At 39.6% G+C, this 26,068-nt stretch overlaps 1 protein-coding gene across 1 annotated transcript in view; it reads right to left on the reverse strand.

The window, feature by feature from the left end:
- Positions 1-135: 135 nt before the first annotated feature.
- Positions 136-26,068, reverse strand: part of ZDHHC13 (zDHHC palmitoyltransferase 13) — a 31,880-nt gene continuing 5,947 nt past the window's right edge. The window contains exons 5-17 of the mRNA XM_074997683.1: positions 25,606-25,750; positions 22,620-22,684; positions 20,797-20,959; positions 19,618-19,743; positions 17,874-18,007; positions 16,683-16,783; positions 12,866-12,990; positions 11,834-11,896; positions 8,457-8,550; positions 7,525-7,608; positions 4,984-5,141; positions 2,853-2,950; positions 136-1,150 (exon numbers count right to left, since the gene is read on the reverse strand). Of these exons, the coding sequence (XP_074853784.1) occupies positions 1,012-1,150; positions 2,853-2,950; positions 4,984-5,141; positions 7,525-7,608; positions 8,457-8,550; positions 11,834-11,896; positions 12,866-12,990; positions 16,683-16,783; positions 17,874-18,007; positions 19,618-19,743; positions 20,797-20,959; positions 22,620-22,684; positions 25,606-25,750 (1,495 nt within the window). The 3' untranslated portion in view covers positions 136-1,011. The remainder of the gene's footprint in view (positions 1,151-2,852; positions 2,951-4,983; positions 5,142-7,524; positions 7,609-8,456; positions 8,551-11,833; positions 11,897-12,865; positions 12,991-16,682; positions 16,784-17,873; positions 18,008-19,617; positions 19,744-20,796; positions 20,960-22,619; positions 22,685-25,605; positions 25,751-26,068) is intronic.

The following is a 26,068-nucleotide window of genomic DNA, read 5'->3' on the forward strand; positions in this document are numbered from 1 at the left end:
GCTTATTTCATTCTAACTTACTGCTAGTAATACAGGTAGATCATATTTTCAATCTCCTCAGTTTACTGCTCTCAATCTGTGCATCCCACCATTTCCAAAAATCTCTCTTTTGTTCTTCTCTACTGTGATATAATGCCCTGAAGCTGGGCACTGTGGGCTTATGCTGTGTGAAATCTACTTCAAGTCTCTGAAAAATGACTCATATCAAACTATAATCTTCTCCAGGTATATTATTAATCCTTTAAATTTATCAAGGGTGCAAGTGCATCACTTGAGACTATGATAGCCCTGTGCTTGTTACTTGAAATAATGTTCAGCAGTCTTATGCCTGTACCATTAGATACTGGTTGATCTATCCATATCTAAGTGACACTGATGTAAATGAGTGCAAGATTTAGACTTCTGAACAATTTTTATCAAATGTTTAAAGTAGCAAGATAGGCCTCTGCTGTTACATTTAAATGATTTTAAATATGTAAGTTTCAAACTTCCTCTTTAATATTTAAAAATATGACATGTAAGCATGAAATCTACTTTATTTAATGTGAAAGCAAACAGTAGATCTAAACAGTGATTCTGTACAGATTTACATAGTATAAAGACAAATAAGTTATCAAAAATATACACTAGTTTTTAAAACTTTTTGAAACCATCAATTAAAAAAAGCTAAAATAGTTTATTTCCCTGTTGAATGTGTTCTTTGTAAAACACATTTGTCTGCAAAAGGTATTAAATATGATTCCTGGAGTGTTGTATAAAAAAATCTCTCAAAAATATTTTGAGTGATGTCACATTGTTAGATGGAATTTCAAATTGTTTCAGTAAAAAGTACATAGAAACCTCAACACTAATTTTTTCCACATGTTTTGCTGTAATATATGATTAAATTTTACTATTTAAACAATAGTAACAATGTAAAAAAAATAAGGCAAAAATTTTCAGAAGAACTTAAACAATATAAAAAATATCCAGTTTTATTTAGCTTTCAGTTTGGCTCTTTGGTGCTTTTCTTCACACAGAGTGAATGTTTTTACCACTCTCTGGATGAAATATTAGAGTATATTGTTTAGTCCAGTCGACTATGTTGGGCTTCAACATACCAAAGCAGCTGCACTGAAAAAAGTCTGCAAGGTTCTGGAAGCATCCGTGACTGGAAATCAGAAAAATATCTTAATAAACTTAACAGAAGAGAACCAACACAGCAAATACAGTACACTACAGAGTAGTTCAAGAGCAAAGCTGACAATGAGAGCTCTTGAAGAAAAAACAGAAAAACAAAAACATTCTCCTCCCCCACAAATAGCTTTATTATGTTTTCATAGATCCTTTCCAGCCTTTTGTACACTTAGGGCTTGTTCTACACTAGCTCCCTACTTCGAAAGGAGGATGTTAAGTAACGTATTGGGAGTTCATTCATGAAGTGCTGCGCTGCATACGCAGCGCTTCATTAAGCAAATTCCTGCCCCCTCCCAACGTGGCAACTCCAAAGTGTTAAACTTCAAAGTGCTGGCTTGCGCCTTGCTGCAGCTAACCCTCTGGTACTTCGAAGTTCCTTTAGTCCTCAAAATTTTGAGAAGTAAAAAGGACTTCGAAGTTGCACAGGCACTTCAAAGTACTGGCAGGTGAGCCGCAGCTAGACGCAAGCCGGAACTTTGAAGTTTAATGCTTCAGAGTTGCTGTGGGGGGAATTTGCTTAACGAAGTGCTGCATATGCAGCACAGCACGTCATTAATAAACTCCCAACACCCTACTTACCATGCTCCCTTTGAAGGAGGGCAGTAGTGTAGACAAGCCTTTTGATGTGATTTTTAAAAGGGAGAATTCAGTAAGTGCTTACTAGAAGTATTAGGGTTGATCTGAAAACACTGCCGGATAGTAAGACAGTCAAGATTTCTACTCCAGCAAAAAACCTTGAAGACCCAATTCTCTGCTCTGCCAAGTTCTGCAGTAGATGATTTATCACACTGAGTCTCTGCTCAGATGTGTAGCAGGTTAAAGTTGCCATGGGATTTTTCTAACCTATAAACAGGCCCACCAATGGGGAGTGGGCGCAAAGGGGACTGCTGCCTCAGGGCCTTGTGATTTAAAAGGGTCCACAGCCACTACTGCAACCAGAGCCCTGGAAAGCAGTGAAGGGCTGGCTGGGTGATGCTAACCCCCATCTCCCCACAATGTCCCTTCTACACAAGGCCCCACCCTTTGAGGCAGCATGGAGCTGCCCTCCCCCATTCTTGCCCACATCAGTCTGCTCCCGTCTATAAACAGTGGGTAACAATCCACAAAATGTGTCAACTGAGGCCTTTGCGATACTACATGGAAGATCGACATGGTTAGTGTAGATATTCCAGAGTTTGATTTCACACATCTGGTGAAGAGGCAGGAAATCAATGCACCTGGGGTTCGCGAAAAGTAAGGGAAGTCAACAGGAGAAATGCTCCTGTCACCTTCCTTAGTGAAGACAGTCACAAAAGTCGATTTCCAATGTGTTGATTCTAGCTATGCAATTGCTGTTGCTAGAACTGTGAAAAGGACATGGACTCTCAGGGCTAGAGTAGACCTGACCTCAGAAGAGTCACATACGTTGGCCTCTTCTCTTCCATGCACCCAAGGCTGTACAGAAGGATTCCACAGCTGCTGACTAATGTTCTTCAACCCACTGGAATAAATCCCTATTCTCCCTTGCTGGAGAGTCCCTTTGTATGGATCAGATGTTATTCCCTTTGCGTAACTCAGAAGAAGAGTTATTCTCAACAAACACTTTAGACTAGTAAGTTAACTTTTCTTTGGCCCATATAAAGTAATTAAAGATGATTAATACCATTTCTTTAAAAATAATTATGAAAAATACTTACTTGTATGGAGTTTTCCTGAGAGAAACAGCATGCTTAGAACATTTGCTCTGTACTGTGAGGTTTATTCTCTCCTGTGAGGTCAAGCCCAGAAATGCAATCTTCAACGTGGGCAGGACAGAGGGAAAGAGACAGTTGAGGATGTGGATACGTTAAAAGCAGTTAAATAACAGAAACAAACAAACAAATAAAAATCTGTATATTTAACACAATAAAGAAACTACAGTTTTAGTTGTTTACAAACATGCTAATAATGCTGTAATCAATGTCAACACTGAGAACTCATCTCTAATTGCTTCATGGCACCTAGGTATTTGCAGAGATGAAAACATGTGACGTTATCACTCATAATACAGGGATTGGGAAAGAACAGGTAAACCACTGAAACCACTTCCTTGCAAGGACAATGTACAATAATGTCTTGGCCAAGCCAGCAAGAAAAGGACACAGATGGAGCCACAGTTTTCAAATTTCCTCAGTTGCATTTATTATCTGACTTCTTTCCAGTTACATATTTTTGCCTATAACTTCTCATTGCCTTTTCTGTTGTATAACACTGTGTTAGGACACAGTGGCTACGTCTACACGTGCAGCCAACATCGAAATAGTCTATTTCGATGAATAACGTCTACACGTCCTCCAGGGCCGGCAACGTCGATGTTCAACTTCGACGTTGCTCAGCCCAACATCGAAATAGGCGCAGCGAGGGAACGTCTACACGTCAAAGTAGCACACATCGAAATAGGGATGCCAGGCACAGCTGCAGACAGGGTCACAGGGCGGACTCAACAGCCAGCCGCTCCCTTAAAGGGCCCCTCCCAGACACAGTTGCACTAAACAACACAAGATACACAGAGCTGACAACTGGTTGCAGACCCTGTGCCTGCAGCATAGATCCCCAGCTGCCGCAGAAGCAGCCAGAAGCCCTGGGCTAAGGGCTGCTGCCCACGGTGACCATAGAGCCCTGCAGGGGCTGGAGAGAGAGCATCTCTCAACCCCCCAGCTGATGGCCGCCATGGAGGACCCAGCAATTTCGACGTTGCGGGACGCGGATCGTCTACACGGTCCCTACTTCGACGTTGAACGTCGAAGTAGGGCGCTATTCCTATCTCCTCATGAGGTTAGCGACTTCGACGTCTCGCCGCCTAACGTCGAAGTTGGTGCCACTACTTCGAAGTAGCGTGCACGTGTAGACGCAGCTAGTGATATGCAAATTATTATTTGGCTGCTGGCAACCTCAGCAAATATTGTGCTAGAGGTCACTAAGTAACACGGGTCAACAAGCTACTGTGTGCACAACAGAGAAGCTGAGTATAAATATTTTAGCGGTTTCCTAATATTCTTCCAAGTGTCAAAACTATTTAATTACCTTTAAAACAGTCTAACCTATTTCTAGAGCAGTGTTTTCTGAAGTAGTCAAAGGAGCTAAATACAATTCTTAGCTTAATAAATTTCTCAAATATATGCAGACATATATCAACAGACACTAGTTTTCAGAACATAGATAAAGAAATCTGTTTTTTTGCATAAAGGTAGCAGCTTGGAACAATTCTGTTTTGGAAGCCAAATTATGAACCTTTGAAAAACAAGCTTTGAAAAAGTTGCTTGATACTGCTAATCAGGGAAGAGCTGGAGTCTTATTTTTTTTTATCCTGATTGGACTTAAAATGGTTAATGAAGCACTGCTTAGCTCCAACACACTTCTCAGTTCAGTATTAATTACACCATTAAGCAAAATGATTAAACCATATAATATTTTTAGAAACAGGCACCAATTCTATTTGTCACTGAGATTATTTGACTCCAACAACTTTATTTCTTAACAATGTCCATATATAGTTTTGATGCAAAATAAAAAAAAATAAAACTATACACAGCAGAATTCTGTTATAAGGCTTTAATTTTGAGTATCTCTTTAGACTGAATATCTGAAATGACCTCTGCACACAAACAGTAATGGGACTAACAGCACTGCCTTAGGGATTTAAGGGCTGGGTCATCCTTTTACATCGCTGAAGTTCGATAATGATGGGCCAAGGAAGGCTGACACAACTTGTCCTTTGATCAGACAAGTCTGCGAAGGAATTTTTTAAATTTCAGAAGTTCTCACGACATAAATAAACCAAAAAATTACCTGATAAAACTGAATAATAAGCACCAATGAAGCCCACAAAGTATGAAAACACACTAGTGTAAAGATGTACAAAACCCACGGAGAGCAAGACACGATCTGTGTAAAGTAAGTCCACACTCCATCTTGCTGGTAAGTTGTTGCACAATGTTCCGACCAATCTGAAAATGAGCAAAGTTAGCCTTTATTAAAAAATTAATAAAACTACCTAAAGAAAAAATTACGGCACACTCACATGGAATCTGGTATTACAGACCCTAGAAACAAAACCTCTATGCTGTATGTTACCACTTATAAAACCAATCCAGACACAGTCACTGCACACATACTGCATCCAGCACACATATTTAACAAATTACAGGTGATATCAGAAATCATAGCAAGTTAATTTATTACACACTATGCAATCATACTGCAGTAGTATGGTCCACTTATTCAGGCTAACTCCCAGTGAACCAATTTAAACTAGGGATAAATGTGAACTAAAGTTCCTGTCCTACGGATAGCATTATAGCCACCTCTGAAGATCAGTCTACCAAGGTGAAATAAGCCGACTTCTATTGTATTGTTCTTATTTTGCATGTTTATGTCATGGAATGGGCACCCTGTGTACTGGATGGATGTGAAGATTGGCTTTTATAAAATTAACCAAAGATAGTGCAAGGCAATGACTAGTACTTGAAATATTGCTTAAATGTGGGTTTAAATTAAATTAAAAGCATCTAGCATTTATGACAGTCTGCTTTTTGTTTGCATTTATTAGTCTAAGGGAATAAAAATAAAGTTTATAGAGAATATATTCAATCAATTCCAAGGGGCTAAGAAGTGCTCCCATCAATGTTAGCAAGATTGGAAATGGGCTGTAGATAGCCTGCATATTTTTTAAAGAAAGCTTTCAGACAGCTACAGTCTGAGTGATGTTACATAAAAACCATCTAAAAAACTAGGCAAGCTACCTCTTTCTTGCTCCCATGTTCACTAGCCTGAGGCTGAAGGGCTTGGACTGTGGGAAGGGACTTGGGCTGAGCCTACAGCAGGAATACAGGCTCTGGGAGTTTGTGCATGAGAGGGGGTTCAGGGCTGGGGCAGGAGCAGGTGAGGGGTGTGGGCTCCAGCCAGGTAGCACTTACCTCCAGCTATTCTCAGAAGCAACTGACATGATCCTGCAGCCCCAGGTGTGGGGTGGCCAAGTGGCTCTGTGTATTGCCTCTGCAATTTCCAACCAGTGGAAGATGTGGCGCTGGCACTTTAGGCAGGGTCATCTTACAGAAAACCTCTGACCGCCTCTGCACCACGGAGCTGCAGGGATATATGCTGGCCTGGGACCTGCACTGAACCAGAGCAGACAGGGAGCCTGCCTTGACCACATTGCACCATCAACTGTACTTTTGGCCTATTCAAATTTCTTGGATTGCTTTAAATACCAGTTGGAAGATTGGCTGGGAGTCTCCCACTTTCGGATTCAAATCCGACAACCTTAAACTCAGGCGGTCACATGATAAGGGATTTTAGTGCATTAAAAAATTTCTGAATCCACAATGCAGAGCAGCACTTAGGAGCTGTAGGGAGATTAAACCTGTTTAATAATTTACCAGCTTTATTTAGTTAACCAAGGATATAAATACCATACACTGAAACCAAAAATCAGGCCTCTCAGGAAAGTGTCCCAGTCTGAAATGGCAGAGGCAGATAAACAATTTACCTTCTCTTTGAGATGTTCACTGCATTTTTTAAGATATTCGTGGCACTAGTCTTTAATACAGACTTTTCCTAATAAATGTAAGATCAGTAAGTCTCTATGATAATATATTCAGAACCACATTTTCTACTAAAGCAGGAAGAGTGCAAGACCACCAGAGTACATCGGGGTGAAAGTAAGTACTGGCAGTTGCTGGTATACAGCCTGGGGCAGCCAGGGTGCTCCCTAGGGGAGGGTGATGGGGGTGGGAGGGTGGCTCACCACCTGCAGAAAGGGCAGGGCCTCAGGCAGATGGGGCAGGTCTGTGGATCAAACTCCTCCAGCCAGCCCTTCATTGCAATAGCAGCAGCTGGGAGCTCCTGGCCCTTTTAAAATCATCGTGCTCTGAAACAACTGCTCCATGTGCTCCCTCCCCGTCAGCTGGCTTTAATGTCAACTGTGTATGGGTTGGTACTGGTGGCTGCCTCTTACCAGTGTCCTGTACTGGCCCACTTTAACTCTGGAGTTCGTACGTATGCACACACGCACACGCTTTTAACCCATATGCCTCTAATTTTGTTTCTCACGTAACTTCTCTTCTGGCGCCACATATACTAAAAATGCATCTCTCTATAGCCATAGCTTTAAAAAGATATCGTTTCTGAACAATTATTAACACTAGACAAATTTTAACAAAACACTTGATCATGATTTCAGATATACTAACATTTTTGTTAAGAATTAAAATGATTTGTTCCAGCACAACCAAGATTAGGACTGAGCCAAAAATACGACAATGTATAAAATTCTACAAAAACAAGGAAGTGTGTGATAGCTCTTTCAATATGAAATATATGAATACATACAGAGAAGAGTTCCATATAACATCCAGACTCCCACCATTGTTAGGAAGAGCAGAAACAAAAAGAAATAATAATGGTTGCCAACACCTGCATTTGGGACAATGAAGAAAAGATTTTATTTTGTGTATCTGAATACCATTAGTATTTTCATCAAGTTAACAGAAGTAGAAAGATATACCGTGTCATTCTAAGAAAGCTCTGGCCATCTCTTCCACCATGCTCACTAAAATTTTACCACAGCTTGACCTAATTTCTTCCTAACTTCTCATGCTAGTATTTCCAGTTACATCAGTAGAACTAATTAGAAAGGTGATGAGGATTTAGTCTGTATTTTGAACTTGCCTTAAGCAGCAATCCCGGCTGTGCTCTACCTCAACATAATCATCTCATAACAACAGTAAGTGTGCATTACTGTTATTTAATGTTATGGTCTTCACCATTATGTAAAAAGCAAAATAGGCTATATCTTGGGTATTGTAACATACAAACTATACTTTCTTTTTTAAATCCTGACAATAAATGTGTTCAAAACTTTACATCAGAATTACTTTGCTGACCTCAGAGAAGGCAATGGAAATTCTAATCATTTACCTTTCCAATCCACAAGTCAAGTTACAATAACCTAACATATGCTTTAAGAAGATAGTTCTGCAGTTTTAAGGTATTTTGAACAATCCAAGACCGTCCACCTTTGTCTCCCATTTCCTCACTAACGATAGTGCTTGGAGCTCAAGAAACCATTTTAGCTCCCTAGCTTTAATGGCTTCAATTGTGAGACCACATTCTATCTCCAATTCAGAGATGGAGACAGCTCTCACTGGTACTTGTCAATACCCGTTCATCTATCAATCACGGAAGTTAACTAGCTATTAGGTGCTGTCCTTCAGGAGATTAGCATATGAAGTTTCCAGGTATGATAAAATAAACAAACTCACCTATACACTGTCCAGTCCACAGACAATGTTGGTCATATTTAGCGATACATGAGTTGCAAGCAATGCAATGCCTAGATCGCAAAGGCTTTTTTACCTAGTTAAAAGTGGAAGGAGAAAATGCAATAATGCATATCACTTATTTTTGATCTACATTTAAAATCCAAAAAATAAATGCATTAAAGAACAAACAGTTCAATATAATTTAAATTATGCAATTATACATATTTCCTTTTATAGGCCTTGATATCGTAGGCACCACAGAAACCTGGTGGAATGAGGATCAATGGGACACAATCATATTGCGGTTAAAAATATATTGGACAGACAGAACAGATCATGTATTTGGTGGAACGGCACTATCTGTGGAAGAAAACGTAGACTCAAAATGAAGTAAAAATCTCAAATGAATCAAAATGTTCCATAGAATCTCCGTGGATTGTAATTCTATGCTCTAACAAGAATATAGCAATAGGGATATATTATCAACCACCTGACCAGGACGGTGATAGTGACTATGAAATGCTAAGGGAGAGTAGAGAGGCTATCAAAATAAAATAATCAATAATAGTAAGAGATTTCAATTATCCCCATAATATCTGGGTACACTTCACCTCAGGAAGAGATGCAGGGATGAAATTTCTTCATATCTTAAGTGACTGCTCCTTGGAATATCTGATACAGGAGCCCATAAGGGGAGAGGCAATTCTCAATTTAGTCCCGAGTGGCATGCAGGATCTGGTCCAAGAGGTAAATATAACAGGACCGCTTGGAAATAGTGACCATAATATAACAACATTTAACATTCCTGTGGTGGGAAGAACACCTCAGTAGTCCAGCATTGTGGCATTTAATTTCAGAAAGGGAACTACACAAAAATTAGGAGGTTAGTTAAACAGAAATTAAAAGGTGCAGTGCCTAAAGTAAAATCTCCACAAGCTGCATGGAAACTTTTAAAAGACACCATAATAGAGACCCAACTTAAATGTATACCCAAATTAAAAACCAAAGTAAGAGACCCAAAAAAGAGCCACCATGGCTTAACTAACATGTAAAAGAAGTACTGAGGAACAAAAAGGCATCTTTTAAAAGGTGGAAGTCAACTCCGAGTGAGGAAAAGAGAAAAGAAAATAAACAATGTCTAATTAAGTGTAAAAATGTAATAAGAAAAGCCAAAAAGAAGTTTGAAGAACAGCTGGCCAAAAACTCAAAAAGCAATAAAAAAATGTTTTAAGTATATCAGAAGCAAGAAGACTGCTAAACAACCAGTGGGGGCCCTTGGATGATCCAGATATAAAAGGAGCACTCAAAATAATAAGTTATTGCAGAGAAAGTAAACAAATTCTTCGCTCCAGTCTTCATGGCTGAGGCTGTTAGGGAGATTCCCAAACCTGAAATGTCTTTTTAGGTGACAAATCTGGGGAATTGTTCCAGACTGAAGTGTCATTGGAGGTGGTTTTGGAACTAACTGATAAACTTTACAGTAACAAGTCTCCGGGACCAGATGGCATTTACCCAAGAGTTCTGAAAGTACTCAAACGTGAAATGGTGCAACTATTAATTGTGCTTTGTAACCTACCATTTAACTCAGCTTCTATACCCAATGGCTGGAAGATAGTTAATATAACACCAACATTTAAAAAGGGCTCTAAAGGCGATCCTGACAATTATAAACCAGTAAGTCTAACATCGGTATTGGGCAAATTAGCTGAAACAATAGTAAAGAGTAAAATTGTCAGACACATAGAAGAACATAATTTGCTGGGCAAAAGTCAACATGATTTCTGTAAACAGAAATCATGTCTTACCAATCAGAGTTTTTTGAAGGGGTCAACAATCATGTGGACAAGGGAGATCCACTAGATATACTGTACTTTGATTTCCAAAAAAACTTTTGACAAGGTCCCTCACCAAAGGCTCTTACACAAATTAAGGGGTCACAGGATAAGAGGGAAGATCCTTTCATGGACTGCGAACTAGTTAAAAGACAGCAAACAATAGGTAGGAATAAATGGTAAATGTTCAGAATGAAGAGGGGTAACTAGTGGCATTCCCCAGGGATCAGTCTTGGGACCAATCCCGTTCAACTTATTCATCAGTGATCAGGAGGAGGGGTGAACAGTATGGGGGCAAAGTTTGCAGGCTATACTAAACTGCTCAAGATACTTAAGACCAAATCAGACTCGAAGAACTTGACAAAGATCTCACAAAACTAAGTGATTGGGCAACAAAATGGCACTGAAATTTAGTGTGGATAAAATGTAAGGTAATGCATAATGGAAAAAATAACCCCAACTATGTATACAATATGATGGGGGCTAATGTAGCTAAAACTAATCAGGAAAGAGATCTTGGAGTCACTGTGCACAGTTCTCTCAAAACAGTCATGTAGTGTGCAGCAGAAGCCGAAAAAGCAACCAGGAATCATTAAAAAAAGGGATAGAGAAAATTATGGAGAATATCTTATTGCCCTTATATAACACTATGGTACGTCCACATCTTGAATATTGCATGCAGATGGGCTTTCCTCATCTCAAATGAGACACACTGGCATTAGAAAAGGTTCGGAAAAGGGCAACTAAAATGATTAGGAGTTTGGAACAAGTCCCACATGAAAAGAGATTAGAGAGACTAGGACTTTTTGGCTTAGAAAAGAGGAGACTAGCAAGGGATATGATAGAAGTATATAAAATCATGAGTAGTGTTATGCAAGTGAATGAGGAAAAGTTATTTACTTGTTCCCATAATATAAGAACTAGGGGATACAAAATGAAATTTATGGGCAGAAGGTTTAAAACAAATAAAAGTTCTGCTTCACACAGCACACAGTCAACCTACAGAACCCCTTTGCCAGAGGAGGTTGCGAAGGCTAGGACTAAAAGGCTGTGTTTACACTACAAAAAGAACTTTGAAGTAAAACTTCAAAGTAAACAACTTCAAAGCTGAGAGTCCACACACACCCTACTTCGAAGTTAAATTCACAGAGGTTATATAGCTTTTTTTTGTAAACTCTTAGGGTGTGTCTACGCTAGGAATTAACTTGGAAGTTAGGCTGTACTTCAAAGTAGCCACCAGAGAGTCTACACACATTTTTCCCTTAGGAAATGGGTAGGAAGTCCAACTTAGAGGTCCTTACTCCATTCCCAGGAATGGAGTTGTGCCCTACTTTGAAGTTAAACTTTGAAGTTTGACACTTTGAAGTTGCCACGGGGGAGAATTAGCCCAATGAAGTGCTGCATATTCACAGCAGGACCTCATTAGTAATCTCCCATTACCCTGATTAACATGCCCCCTCCTAAGTTGGGGACAAGTGTAGACAAGCCCCCTGTGTAACAAAACAGGAGTAATATACATTGAACGGGCATAAAAACCTCACTTACAAGACATGATGTGCAAAATGTTCTGAAATCCAAGTGGCCAGCTTCTGCAAGAGTAACAACACTCTGAAAGACATAAGTTATTTACAATTCTATTTATCTCATTTCTTCCAACAGTGTCAGGAATATCAGGAGCTTCTTAAAAAATATCAAGATGACAAGTCCTCTTCAAGTGTTAATATGTAACTAAAATATTTACACTGAGATAAAGTTAAATAGTTTACTGGAGTGGACAAGCAAAGGTACACATATTAAATGAAATGCAAGACAGAAGAGACCTGTCTGATTTAGTCCTCTAAGACCCCATCCATGCATGTTTTTTTGGCGGGGTGGGGGGGAGTAGTGGTTATCCAGAATAATTAAAACAATTCCTCATTTTAAAAAGTATCTCTTGTACAGTCAGTTGTACTTCTGACACATAATGAGGGCACAGGCTGCCACAAGTAGTGTTCACCTCGCAATACCAAGTAACCATGAGCAGACCGTGTCTGCCATCCAATTAACAGTTCTTGCACCTTAATGCAATTGGGTAAGGGTTGCCTCACTACTTTTCCCAGATTTCCCTCATGTTTAACAAGAAAATCATGAAAATGCTCTTGACGAAATCTACTGCACTCCTAACATTGAGCACCAATATAACTTAGAAACACAAACATGCAAAACACACTACAAGCACTAAGGCCACATGAGCTCATCACATTTTGTGGTCCATGTTCTCCATTAATTTAGACAAACACCAATGGCACTTTAAGGGGTGGAACCAGAGTCAAATTCAGCTGAATCTCGAACTTCAACATCCATATGGGATGACATGGAGAGCTAACATAGAGCGGAAGTAAATTTTTTAAGAAAGCAGTGATAAGAGAAAATTTGCAATATATGAAAATGCACAAGCATTACCTACCACTTACAGTACTGAAGGTTAAAATGAATCTCTCTGAAGACGAATGGAAATATTTTTCTTCGCTGTTTAGATACAAAACCATAGCAAACAAACTGTGGTATATTTTGAGTTAATTTATGAAGATAAAATACCTTTTTTCTTTCTTCTTCAGATATCTTAATGTATCCGGGATCAGTTCTCCATGTTTTGTAGAAATAGTAGAGAAGACCTATCACACTGAGGATAAAGGGGATCTGGAAAATTGTGTGTGGTAAATGTAGCATTCAGGTTAAGGAATATCATTTTACAGAAATCACAACATTTTGTCCCTACAAAAAACATACTTGGAAATTGACTTTGATTGCATCACTGTAATTTTACAAGTATTTCACTAATTATGACAAGAATAGACTTCATTTTTTGTACTAGTATGCTCTTTGCAGTCAGGCTCTCACACAAGGGCTTTACTGGTCTGTTCAATGTAGTTCTAGAGTTTGGTGTCTTTTAATATCACAAATTGTAACTTATGAACCAAATTTAGGACCAAAGATCTCTTTATCTCCCTTACATAGTTTAGATTCCTGTATTTGACTACATACTGGACCATGAAGGTACATAACATCCCTTCTCAACCAGTAAGGAATAGTGCATATAAAGAATAACAGTAAAAATTAGCATGGGCTAATGACATCCACTAGAGGCTAACTGAAAATAATTCTACTACTCATCACCCTCTAAAGTCAGAAATCATAGCACTCTGTTACAACTCAAGATCCTGGTCTAGATGAATTCCTGATTTGAGCTGGTATTATGTCTTCCTTTTTCTATTTCTACTCCATGAGTGACCAATTTAATAATATTTACAGGAAAATATATACTGTACAAAATATGCAGATATGCACACAGGTTTTAAGTATAGTATTGTTATACATAGAACGTGTGTGTGTGTGTGTGTGTGTATATATAGTGTAATATATATAGTTTAAAGCTGTAAACCTTTTATATAAAGGAAGATACCTTCGTATTAGACCATGTCTGCACTTCTGCTCTAGTCTATCTTCTGGGGGTCGTTTTACTGCACCTGGTAGGGATGTGCTAAATCGAACTTACAAGGTGCCTCTGACAGCGCTAGTATTCTTGCCCCTTTTTAGGAGCAGGAGTAAGGGAAGTCAATGGAAAAGAACTCTCCCCTTGACCTCCGTTAGTGGAGACGGCACGGAAGCCTGAATTAAGGTACATCAATTTCAGCTACGTAATTAATGTAGCTGGAATTGGGTACCTTCATTCGCCCTTCCACTGTTTTGCAGGCCTGCCCCAGAATACTGAATTTTAACACTCCTGTACTAGAAGCATTTATAGAGAATGCACCTAAACAAATTACACCAAGTTAAGACTGATAACTTCCTAAATACAGAGTGTGTATTTCTACCTCAAAGTTGTTTTCTCTTGCCTGTTACAAATACATTGAGGTAACCCAATGGCGAAACAAAACACACACACACACACACACACACACACACAAACAAAAAAGCGATTTTCACAATATTGATATTTTGTGATCTAATCACCTCAATACATATTATGTCTTATGATGCAATTGCAGGTCATTCTCATATGAGCCCATATGATGCTGTATTTCCTTTTGGAGGTCATGAATATTCTGCATACAGTTCTCTTTTACAGAATTGGGGAGCAGATCCAGAACATAATGGCAGAGAGTTTAGCAAAATGTATGAGAAAGGTTCAACAAGTAGGTATAAGGTCATTCAAAGAGCTTATATCTATCACTCAGAACATTTATACAACACTTCCGAATCTGTGCACACTTCCAGAAAGGGAATAGGTACACACATAGGAGGATGGAGGAAAGGAATGAAATGTACTTGCCGACAACTTCTCCAGGAGGGGTGAGAGCTTTGCGTGTTCACGCTGTTCACTACTTCTAATGCACAGCCATTTAAAGTTATATTGTTTAAGTCCAGAAACACAGGATTAAACTGACATGAATAATTTTATGTTTACATTTTTAAGTACAGCCAGAAACTCAAATTCCCCATTTACTTATTGAAGTAACAAATAACTTGTTTACAAAATGAGACAAATATATACATGCATTCCCATCTGAAATATATCCAACCACAAAAATTAACCCTGATAATCATATTAAAAGAGATCTAATTAGAAATAGTACAAAAGAAAATGCCACCTAAGGGATGGAATATTTAAAAATGCAATGCTACTTAATGTAGGGATATATTCCTTCTGGTTAATACAGAAATTATTCTCAGTTACAAATATCTGCCTTAAGGCCTTCTGTTTTAATGGAAATATTTTACAAAACTAAAAGATAAAGCCCACCACGTAACAACAAAGCAGATACAGAATAGTGAGCACAACATTTGCATATCACTTACATGTGCTACCACTCCACATACTCTCATAAAAGCCGAGGTATAGACTGCACCTCTCAAATCCAGTAGAATCTCATCTGTCAACATCCGTGGTCCAGTAGGATCATGGATGTTCCAGGATGAGAGCGTATAGGGCTGGGGCCGGAGCCAGAGCCCCTGCCTGCCTCATAGCAGTGCAGAGCTGGGAGCCAGAATCCCTGCAGCAGAATGGGGCCAAGAGCTGGAGCCCTGGAGAATTCACCTCAACCCTGAACATATATGAAAGACAGGATCTTTTCCATTATATACTTTTAAAAGCAGCAGCAAAAAGAGTACTGAATCACCATCATTTCAGAATATGGAAGAGATGTAATTTACTTTTTATTTGAGCCCCAAACCAGAAGGCACTTAAGCGCTGTGCTTGATCAGGGTCTTAATGAGCAAAGAAGGCAGCCACACAAGAAACTAACCTGGAGGGAAAACTGGGCTTAAAAATTAAGCACGCTAATTCATGTTCCACAAAACATATTATAAAAATCTACTTTTGTGAAGTCACATTTAAACCAGCTTGTTATCTGATGACACCTCAATCGCCAGATGGCAGAATTTCACCTGTTGGTACACCATGTAACATCCCAAAAGTAAGAAGGTTAACCTTAAAAACAAATATATGTTCTCTGTTACTAGCAAACACACAGAACAATTGTATGTTATATAACAACCTCAAAAATAAGTGTGTAAATGAAACTGAGGCTTACTAAAGGTACGTTATTCAAAAGACATTTTATCATGCAGGCAAAATGTAATTTTAAAGTAATCATGAAAAGAATTTTATTCAACTAAACATTCTATTTTTAAAAATATTTAAATATAAATTGATAAAATACCAACAACTCTTGCCCAAAAATAAAAATCCCTATTACACTTGGGCCACGTCTAGAGAGACCATTGGCATAGCGCTGCTGCCAGCAGCAGCAAGCCAATGAAGGTCACAGAATTGCAGATGGAGGACCATTTGTAAACTTGCGCAGCTAATTAGCATCGCTGCATGAGATTTTTACTGTCAGCAGAGGGTGGTGCCAGCAGTACAGAGGCCGTGTGGCTATGCCTCTGCCAGCTAAACCCCCCATGCCTGATTTTTTTTCAGGTATAAGGGACTGACGACAGAGGGGGGCTCTTAACTGGCAGAGGAATGTCCACACAGCCTCTGGATTGCTGGCACCTCCCACCTCTGCTGACAGGGAAACCTCACATGGCGATACTAATTAGTTGCGCAAGTTTGCAAATGGGCCTCCATTTGCAATTTTGTGACCCGTCATTAGCACAGTGCTGCTGGCAGCAGCACCATGCTAATGGACTGTCTAGACGTGGCCTTAGCAATTATTCTCTAATCATGTAAACTCCAACTTCTGTCCATTGATAGACTTCAGATAAAGTACTTTAACATTACATTATCCTTGCGAGTGGAAGCAAAATATTGACCCCTATATATACGTATATTTTGGCAGAAAATCATATGTCTTAGCACGACTGGGGTTCAGATTTATTTGATATTTCATTCCTTGAGTATAAAGGATATCAGGCAGGAACCAGACAAACCAGGTCATGGACACCCAAAAAATGGAACTTAGCATGAAAACTGCTGGTAAATATTTAAGGCTCTTGAGCCCCACAAAATGCCTGAAAGACATTAAAAATACTGATTTCCCAACATATAAATTCAAAATCAAATTTTAAAAAAATATTATAAAGACAATACTCATGTTCACTTTAAGTCTCCATTTAAAATGAATTATAAATTAGTGCTCTAAAAGCTGTGGCCTTCTTTGACAAGACACCTACAAGTGTTGCTCTGTAAAGGTAATGTCATGAAGAACACAGTGTTCCAGTCTAATACACGATATCATAATTGGCTTCATTTCTGATGAATACCCTAGCATGAGAAATGATCGGTCTATGCTAACTCCTATACAGTGACAGTACCAGCATCACTTCAACAGAAACTGGTTGCAAGGGGCTGAAGTGAAGTAGAAGTTGGAGGTGATGCTGGTGGGGAGGAAGATCTCTCAAACATTACCCTGGATTTTATCCTGGGAATGAGACATAAAACTAAACTAATTTACAATTTTGTAATTACCATTAGAGGATAAGCTCAGCATGTAACAAGATGAGATTCTTAACAATATTTATGTTTAATTTTAGCTTGTGTGAATCATTTGTTTAACATGGAACTGTATGTCTCAACAATTTAGGTTTATGGTTTCTGGGGGGATTAAATACAGGTTGAACCTCTCTAATCCAGCACTTCTGGAACCCAACTAGGCATATTTAAAGAATCTGCTGAATCACGGAGGTCAATATTGTCTAGCCGCATTACCAACACTTGTAAGTGGTTGCCAGGCTAGCTAAAATCATGCCAGACCACGAATGCTACCGGACGACAGAGTTTCAACATGTAGTTCTTTACATTTTTAACAATCTTTGTTTTGATACACATTTAACAATAGGCCTCTTTAAAAACAAAACAAAAAAACTTAAAAATAATTATTTCCCAGTCTCAGAGGGATAGCCTTGTTAGTCTGTAGCTTCACAAACAAGCACTCTTGTGGCACCACAGAATTAATAAAGTAAATAACTTGTTTCTACTAACCAGTTAATTTACTTACAGCTAAAGTTAACTTACAAGCCCTCTGAAGAAAATACTGTATGAGACACATACAAAAATAATGTTTATGCAAATACTTGTACAGAAAAGGTAGAGTACACAAACCTTGTAAGCAGAATCATCCCAAAAAACATGAAGAGAAGCAGACTTCCTTTCAAAAGCCAAGAATCAGAATTTAAGTCCATTATGTATCCTACAGCCCACATCAGTGTCAAGGAAGACACCAACATCAGGAAAAACTGTCAAAATGTTTACTGTTAGAACACTATACAGAAAGTATTACACTAAATAAAAAAACAGCACACGACAGCAAGCATGACCAAAAATTAATGGGAGTACAAAGGCAAAGGAAGGATTCCCTGAGGACTTTAATTCCTGACTTTTTTTCTTTTTTATCTCGCTACATGTTGCATTAATTTTTTCCTCAAACGTTAATTAGTCTACTCCTCAATCTTTTGGAAAAAAAGAGAACAGATTATTTTAACTTCTTAAACTAATTGTTTCAATTGCTGTAGAATATCACTAGTTTCAAAGTTTCTCTTAAAATTGTGCATCACAGTAAATAAGTGTACTATTTTTCTAATGAATAGCACACTACAAATTAAATTGCCACTATTCCTAAATTATAAAACCCTACACCTCTTTATTAATCACATTAGCCGAGAAAATGCTTAATACCATACCCAACGAAAAGTACTAGTATTTTAAATAAATATTAATTTCTTTTTGCACATCTCAGAAATGATCATGCTACATTTTGAAAACAGTTTTTACAGAAATTAAATCATTGCTGAATCTAAAAAAAAATAAAAACAAAAACAAAAACGAACCCTGACAGATGATTTTACATCATCTTGAGACAAGCATATAGAAGCAATTCCATTAGTTTTACAGTAAAAGCCCAGTCATCCGGCATTCAGATAACCAGCACATTTGGTTAACCAGCACACCCACGCGGTGCCAGCTGTTGAGAAGCCAGGGTCCCACCACATGGGGGCCAGCTGTCCACTGCCCTGCTAGGGAGTGGGAAGTAGAGCAGGGCCAGTTGCTCATTTTCCAGGCCGGGGGGCAGAGCAGGGTCAGCTGACGGCCCTAGCTCTAATAACCAGCACATTTTATTATCTGGCTTCCCTGGTTCCTTGGGGATGCAGGGTAATAAAGCTTGTACTGTACCCCAATCAGATAACTAGAATATGACCCTAAAATTCCATCATGTCTACTTTGGATTTTGCTATACAGATCTCATTTACTTAAAAACATTTACATACTATGACTGGGGGGCTGGTCTGTAAAGATTTTGGTGGTGCCCAGAGCCCACCCCCAACCCCCCACGCAAACTCTTCTTCCCCACCTGCCTAAGGCTCTGGGAGAGAATCTGGCTGCAGGTTTTGGACTAGATCAGGGAATTGGGGGAAAGCAGACGGAGCAGGCTCTGGGAGGGAGTTTGGCAAAGAGGTGAAGGGTGGAGCTCTGGGGGGCTTGGGTGCAGGTCTGAGGTGCCAGCCCTGGGAGGGAGTTTTGGGATTGGGGTGCAGGAGGGGTGCAGGGTGCATGCTCTGAGAGGGAGAATAAGGACATGGGCCTAAATTTTCAAAAGCTGTTAATGATTTGCAGGTGTCTAACTTTAGACATCTTAAAATCCTAATTCCTCCTACATGTTTTCAGTTGGATATCGAAAAATTGAGGTCTCCCCACTTTAACAGTCACTTAAAAATTTAGGCCTAAAAGTAAATTCAGTACTCTTCCGAATGTCTTCAAAGGCAGGATTTGACTCCATAGTTCATACATCTACATACTATTTTAAAATGTCCACTGCTGCATTCCAATAACTGTTCCTGTATTAAAGTACCTCATATTTTGCTAACATCATGAATAACCTGGAGTTTTTTCTGATTCTCATTTTTTCTTCTTCCATTAGCATATGAATGATCAAGCGATTCTGAACTTGGTGAGCAAGGTCAAGTGGTGTTTTTCCCTTTAAAAATAGAAATTAAAGTTTGTTTTTATAAATGTGTTGTACATTTAAATAACTGCCTTGCTATCCAAGAAGAAACAGGTAATTTTGGGAAAATGGAATAATTTGGTGGAAGTTTGTTTTTCAAACTAATTTAGGTTACCAGTGGCAGGTTAACTGCAGAGGCACAGTACAGTTAAAGCAAGTAGACAGTTCTGATTGCAAACGTTTTTAATGCAAACAAATCTGAATTACCAGTTATATTGTCTATGAAGAGATGCAATAATCTGAATTTTTAGCAAAGTCAAACTTAGGAAATTTTGCATTCCCAACAGCAAGGCAAGACAAGACACAAAAAGAACAAATAAGGGTGACAGGTTAGAATTCTCACATGAAAATGAAAGAGGTTACCAAATGCTTCCCAGCGTGGGTAGGCAGGCATGCACTAGATGTGCTTAAACTAGCACATGAAAATGAGAAGTGTGGCCTTCTTAAAAGGGTTTGTGTTTTCAGAGGATAGATGTCCAGCACTTTTGAAAGGCAGGTTTGTTTAAGTGTCTCAGACTGGACAGACAAAAAGCATTTGTTGCCACTTTTGACAATAATAAGGGGCTGGTGACAGACGTGGTTTTTGCTGGAAGAGACACATCTAACACAGGCTGTTTACTGCTGGAAGCACCCTCCACCAACAGCAAGATCTCGCATGGCTATGCTAATGAGCTGCAGGAATTTGCTAATAACCAGACACCTGCAATTATAGACTGCTTATTAGCATGAAGCTGCTTGGCAGGATCTCTCTGTGTAGACCCAGCCTACAAGAAAGGGATACGGGTGTTTGTTGAAGTACTGTAGCTAAGAACTCTGTGCATTAAATCTCCACATCACACAAAAATAAATATCCATCTACATTTTAGAAAAAGTGAACAAAATAGCCAAGTGTTATGGTTATATGCACATTCCTATTATAATGGTTATCAAGAACCCAACTGCCTTAGATAAAGCCTTCAGATAGACCTCTGAAATAATTTCACATTGGCATACATAAATTGGAATGTAATTTAAAAAAATTTTTACCTTGACATTTTTGATATCCAAATTTGATCCAGCATCCAGCAGTAGCTCTACAGCACTAACATTTCCTGCTGTAACTGCCCAATGCAATGCAGTATTCTTCTGAATTTTGTCTACAGCATTGAGAGATGGATTGAATTTTAAAAGAAATCCAGTGGGTTCTGGTCTAAATGAAAACAAACAAGATACACAGACTAGTTAGCAAAGAGAAGACAACTTAGGTAACAGATACATATATTTTAAAACATTTTAGAGGCTAACAATCGTCAACTATCATGTCTCTGTCCTCATTGTCAGGCGGGAACAAAGAGGGAGATGGTTGCCAGTGACGTGTCCACGATTACACAACCAGCAACAGTTATGATTAGAATTTAGGACTACAAAGTTATTATTTCTCTAAACGATGCTGCCTTGTACTCCTCTCATATGCAAACTTCAAAGCTGGATGTCAGATTCCATAAGCAGAAGACAGCCTAGCAATTGTAAACCACTCCTGAGATGTCAAGTTTGGTATTCTTTCACCATGAGTTATTGTTTGCAACGGTGCTCCACAATCACAGTACAGGGAAGAAACCAAGTCAAGCCAGTGCACAGCTACAGCAACTCTGGGCAAGCTGGAGAGTAGCCTGTTGATCCTGGTCTTCCTCTGTGATCAAGTGCGCAAGAAGGCAGATGCAGCGATGGACTCTCAATTTACTTAAGCAGTAAGTAAATTTCACATCAGCGCTTCCACTCTGAGGACACAGTTTTTAGCTTCCCAGTGGAATCATTTGTGTATGAAAAAGGACAGTCAAGCTCTTGCGCAGAAGCATGGGAGATGCTGTAGCAAAGGGATGCTAAACATGACACCTTAGCTGACTTTTCTTGTCCAGTGGAGTGGGATGCCTTCCCTGAACATGAGCAGACCTTCAAGCTGGCATTGTGTATTGTCCCCTATCTGAAATCAGAGCAGTCAGCTGGAGATGCTTTAAGTTGGTTTCATCTGTCAGAGCTCTCCAGGCAAGCTAAAAGTAATGACAACTCATCAAAGTTCCATTGGAGCTGTGTGTACTAATGCATACAGTCTGCAGGTCAGTGGTTAATTTAAACAGCTACTGAAAGCACAAGTATCCACATTCCACTTAGTATCAACCAGCTGCATACCTAAAACAGTTATTCAGTTGGAACAAACACCACGGGCAATAAAAATGTAAAAAAGATTGAAAGATCTGCTCCCCAGGAGGTTTCTGGCAGTTTTTGTATCAAGGAGTTAGAGGAAAAAATCTTCAGTTTTAGGTCTTGAAGGTGAGGCTGATATATCAGACCTCTACCAAATTTTACTCCCAAGTATATGATAGCTGGATGGAATACCTCGTTCCACCAATGCTAGTAAGTATAAGTTGTATGTGGAGTTTCACAGAGTGCCAAATTCACTTCGTACTCGCCAAGGGCTGTGTTTTTTTCCTACTGTGATTTCAGGATGGGTTATAGGTGCTGGCATTTAAAGACCACTGCTACTAATGCAGTTGCACTAGTGTAGAAAAGCATTTATAACTTTTTCTGGTATACATAAAGGATCCGTTTACTGCAGTATGAGTCTGCATGAAAAAGAAATAAATACAAGTTCACAAAAGTGCTCACAAGTTGTATTTATAAACACACTGCTTCCATAATAAAATCTCTTTTTTAAAGGGCTCTACCAATCAGCTGCAAGAAGTTGCTGTGGGATGAAACTTTCAGCATCTGTAGCTTCTGATTAAACTGATGTATTTTATTATTTTAAAAAAGAGCTTTTGAGTTATCTGAGTGCGAGAGATTTGGTAACATTTTAGTTATTCATTACTTACCCAATTACTTTCTGCGCTGACAGCATAAGAGGTGTTTGCCCATTGAAATCTGTTGTGTCTATACTCTGAGTATGAAAAGATGAGATTATTAGACACAGAATTATTTGCTAGATTCCAGAAAATAAGATACTCTGCCAGATGCTCAGCTGGTGCAAAATGACGTGATTCTGGTAAAGTTAATGAAACCAGGCCAATTTACACCACCTGAGAACCTGGAACTCCCTTTAGAAAGAATGTCTTTCCTCTTCCTTTGTCTCAGTTCTCGTATGTACAGGTTGTACCTCCCTGACACAGCACTCTTGGGACCTATCTGGTCCTGAACTAGGAAAGCTGCTGGACCAGGGGAAGTCAATGCCAGCCCCTCTGCTGCTGTCAGCTGTGGAGTTCTGCTCCAGCAGAGGAGCCAGCACTGACTGAGTGGAGACTTGGAGGCTGAGAGGCTGAATGCTTGAGAGAAGAGGTAGGGTGGCTGTGGAGCCCTATGGCCAGGAACACAGACCCCTGACACCGGCTGTGGAGTTGTGTTCCTGACACTGAGCCACCAGCTCTGCAGCCACCTTGCCTCTTTCCCTAAGTGTCCTTGCTCCTCCCCTTCCTCTCTGAGCTTGAGCACCACAAAGAAGCTACTTGTGGCACACTCTAACCTGGGGTGGGTGAGGGCTGTCAGGAGTTGCTTAGGACCCAGCTTTTCCCTGTGGCACCCACAGTAGGATGCTGGACTGTAGATGTTGCCAGAAAAGGGAAGTCTAGATCACAGAGGTCCAATTTATAGTTTCTTTTAGTATAGGTAGGTAGATTACAAAAAAGATATTTTAAAAGAAAATTCTTCACTAGTGTTGTGTCTCTAATTCTTAAGTTAAAAATAGCTTTACCGCAGTGTATTTTGGAAGGGAAAAAATGGACTGGAGATGAAAAGGTGAACTAATAATCAGCAGGCAGTATAGAGAAGGGAGTCAGCTGTAGCGTATAAGGAAGTAACCAATTTTTATCTTTCATTCACTAATCTCATTCCCAGTGCTATTTTCTCCTTTCTGGCATACACATAGGTCCACTAAAATAACACATTCACATTTTGAAAGCAAGAATTAATGTCCATGTACAAATATGAAGTATAACATAGAAAAAAAAAAAGATGACAAATTGAATCTAATTACTACAAGATTCCCATAGCAACTGAAGAAAGAAAAGCGTCTGGTTGAGCACATTTGTAGCATACAACATCTATACCTAGACTCCATGGGTTACAATTATTTTACTACAAGTTCAAACTCCAAAATCTGGAATCTCTCATCTGCTGGACCAGATAGCCCTGGTAGCTTGGAAGGGAAGGAGCCAGCTAGACCAGTGGACAGAGCCCAGGGCAGCCAGAGGTCCTATTGGGAGACCATGAAGAGGGCGGGCACAGCCCACCCACGACTAAAAGGCCCCGTTCAAAGAGAGGGGGACCCACTAAAAACAACATGGCCCCAAATAAATTCAGGGGACAACTAAAAAGAGAAAAGGGACGGGAGTGGGGATCAAAGGTTCAAAACAAGGGAGCCAGAGGGGGACACCGAGAAGAGAACCCCAGACAGCGCCCAACGCTCCCCAAAGGCTTCGAGGGAGTAAGTGGACGCCGCCCAGAGGAACTCTGCCCAGATTCATGAGCAGAGGGCAGAGCGGAAAGGGCAGCCAGAGGCAGGCTGGTGGCAAGGGGGCCAGCAGTGGCCAGGGAGCCCCAGGCTGGGAACAGCAACAAAAGAACCTCTCCCTGGGAGAAGTGGCTGGAAGCAGGAAGTTGACAGCCCAGACTGGGGAGTGCTGGCTCAGGTTGGCTTGTGGTTGGGGCTAAGCAGGAAGTCACGGCCCAGGGAAGCCAAGCAGGAAGCTGCAGCCAGGGGAAGCTGGGGTCTGGGGAGGCAGGGCAAGAAGCTGCAGCCTGGGGAAGCTGCAGCCTGGACTGGACAGAAACCCACAGCTTGGGGGAGCCACAGTCCAGGAGTGAATGGCAGGGGTCTGGAGCAAGTGGTCAGAAAGCTGTGGCTCAGGCCAGGAACCAGCAGCTGGCACCTGCAGACCCAGAGTCAGGGAGCAGGCAGGGTCTGGGAGAGGAGCCCCAAAGAAGGATCTGGAGGCCAACAAAGGAGCATTGACCTCACCCTGTTCTGGCAAAATTCCTGGCCCAAGACCACTCAGGTACTGAGGGTGCCAAATGGAGGTTCAACATGTACGACAGGCTCCAGGATAGAGAGAAAAGCATGTTTATCAAGTTGTACAATCTTATTACAAAATATTATCTGAGCAAGAGCTCCAATGCTACAAGCCCTTGTGAGTAAAATTGGGTATATGCATAAGACTAAATCTCGTAACCTCTGCATGACTATTTACATGACTTAAGTTACACACATTTAAGGGCTTATAGGATTGGCAACAAAGTTTTCCAGGCAGTCGTACATGACAGTTCTGGTCTGATCAGAATGTTATCCAGCAAAAAATTTTCTCTGGTGCATTACATTACACAGTCTCATTTCTACCTTTAAATTTAGATTGCCACAGGGACATAGTGGTGAAGTTTTAAAAAGAGCTAAGAGATGACTGAAAAATATTGAAAGATACATAGTCAGGCTGAACATCTGCTCTGTCAGCTTCGAATCAGACTGTTACATGGAGTGCCAGTATTTCACATTTTAGTTAATAAATATCTTCTAGGATTTTTCAAGACTGTAGTCAGTTGTTATGCTTAAATGCCAGATACTTACATTGCACTATATGGTTGCATAATGCTATGCAGGATTGCTTATGTATTTTGACTTTTAAAAAAACAGGAAGCAGTAGAAAAAGCAGAAAAGGCGATGTATCTCTGGGAACAGGTAGCATGGTGAATACTTGCTTAAAAACTGCTTGTCAGTAAGGGTCTTTTTTATTAGAAAAGATACAATATATATGCAAAACAGAGAATTAGGTAGGAAAAAACATTTGGCACATCTGTTGCATATCCCAAACATACCTGGCCTTTTGATATGAGATAAGCTATTACAGGCATATGCTGAAAGACCACTGCTAAATGAATTCCGCTGTATCCTTCACCATCAATAAGAGAAGGGTCTGCTCCACATTTTAACAACAATATGACCATAGATAAATGTCCTTGCCTGAAAAGAAATACGAACTCTTTTCCCAAACCTTTAATATGCAGACATAATAAGTTACAATAAAGCACTACTTAAATTCATACTAAAAGAATCTTTGAGATTGACTGACTGACTGACCATTCAACAAAGGAAACCTCCAGTGAAAGATTTAAAGAATCTTGGTAAGTTTAATTTCTAGAAATATATTTAAATAAATTATTAAAACTGACCTTCAGAACAGTGCTGAATATTTACTAAGAATTTACTTTGCTGTATGTACTGAAAATCTCAGCATTTCAATTAATATTTTTAACAAGAGTGAACTAAAACAACCTTGCA

The sequence above is a fragment of the Carettochelys insculpta genome, chromosome 6 (genome assembly GCF_033958435.1).
Source record: "Carettochelys insculpta isolate YL-2023 chromosome 6, ASM3395843v1, whole genome shotgun sequence".
Lineage (NCBI taxonomy): Eukaryota > Metazoa > Chordata > Testudines > Carettochelyidae > Carettochelys > Carettochelys insculpta.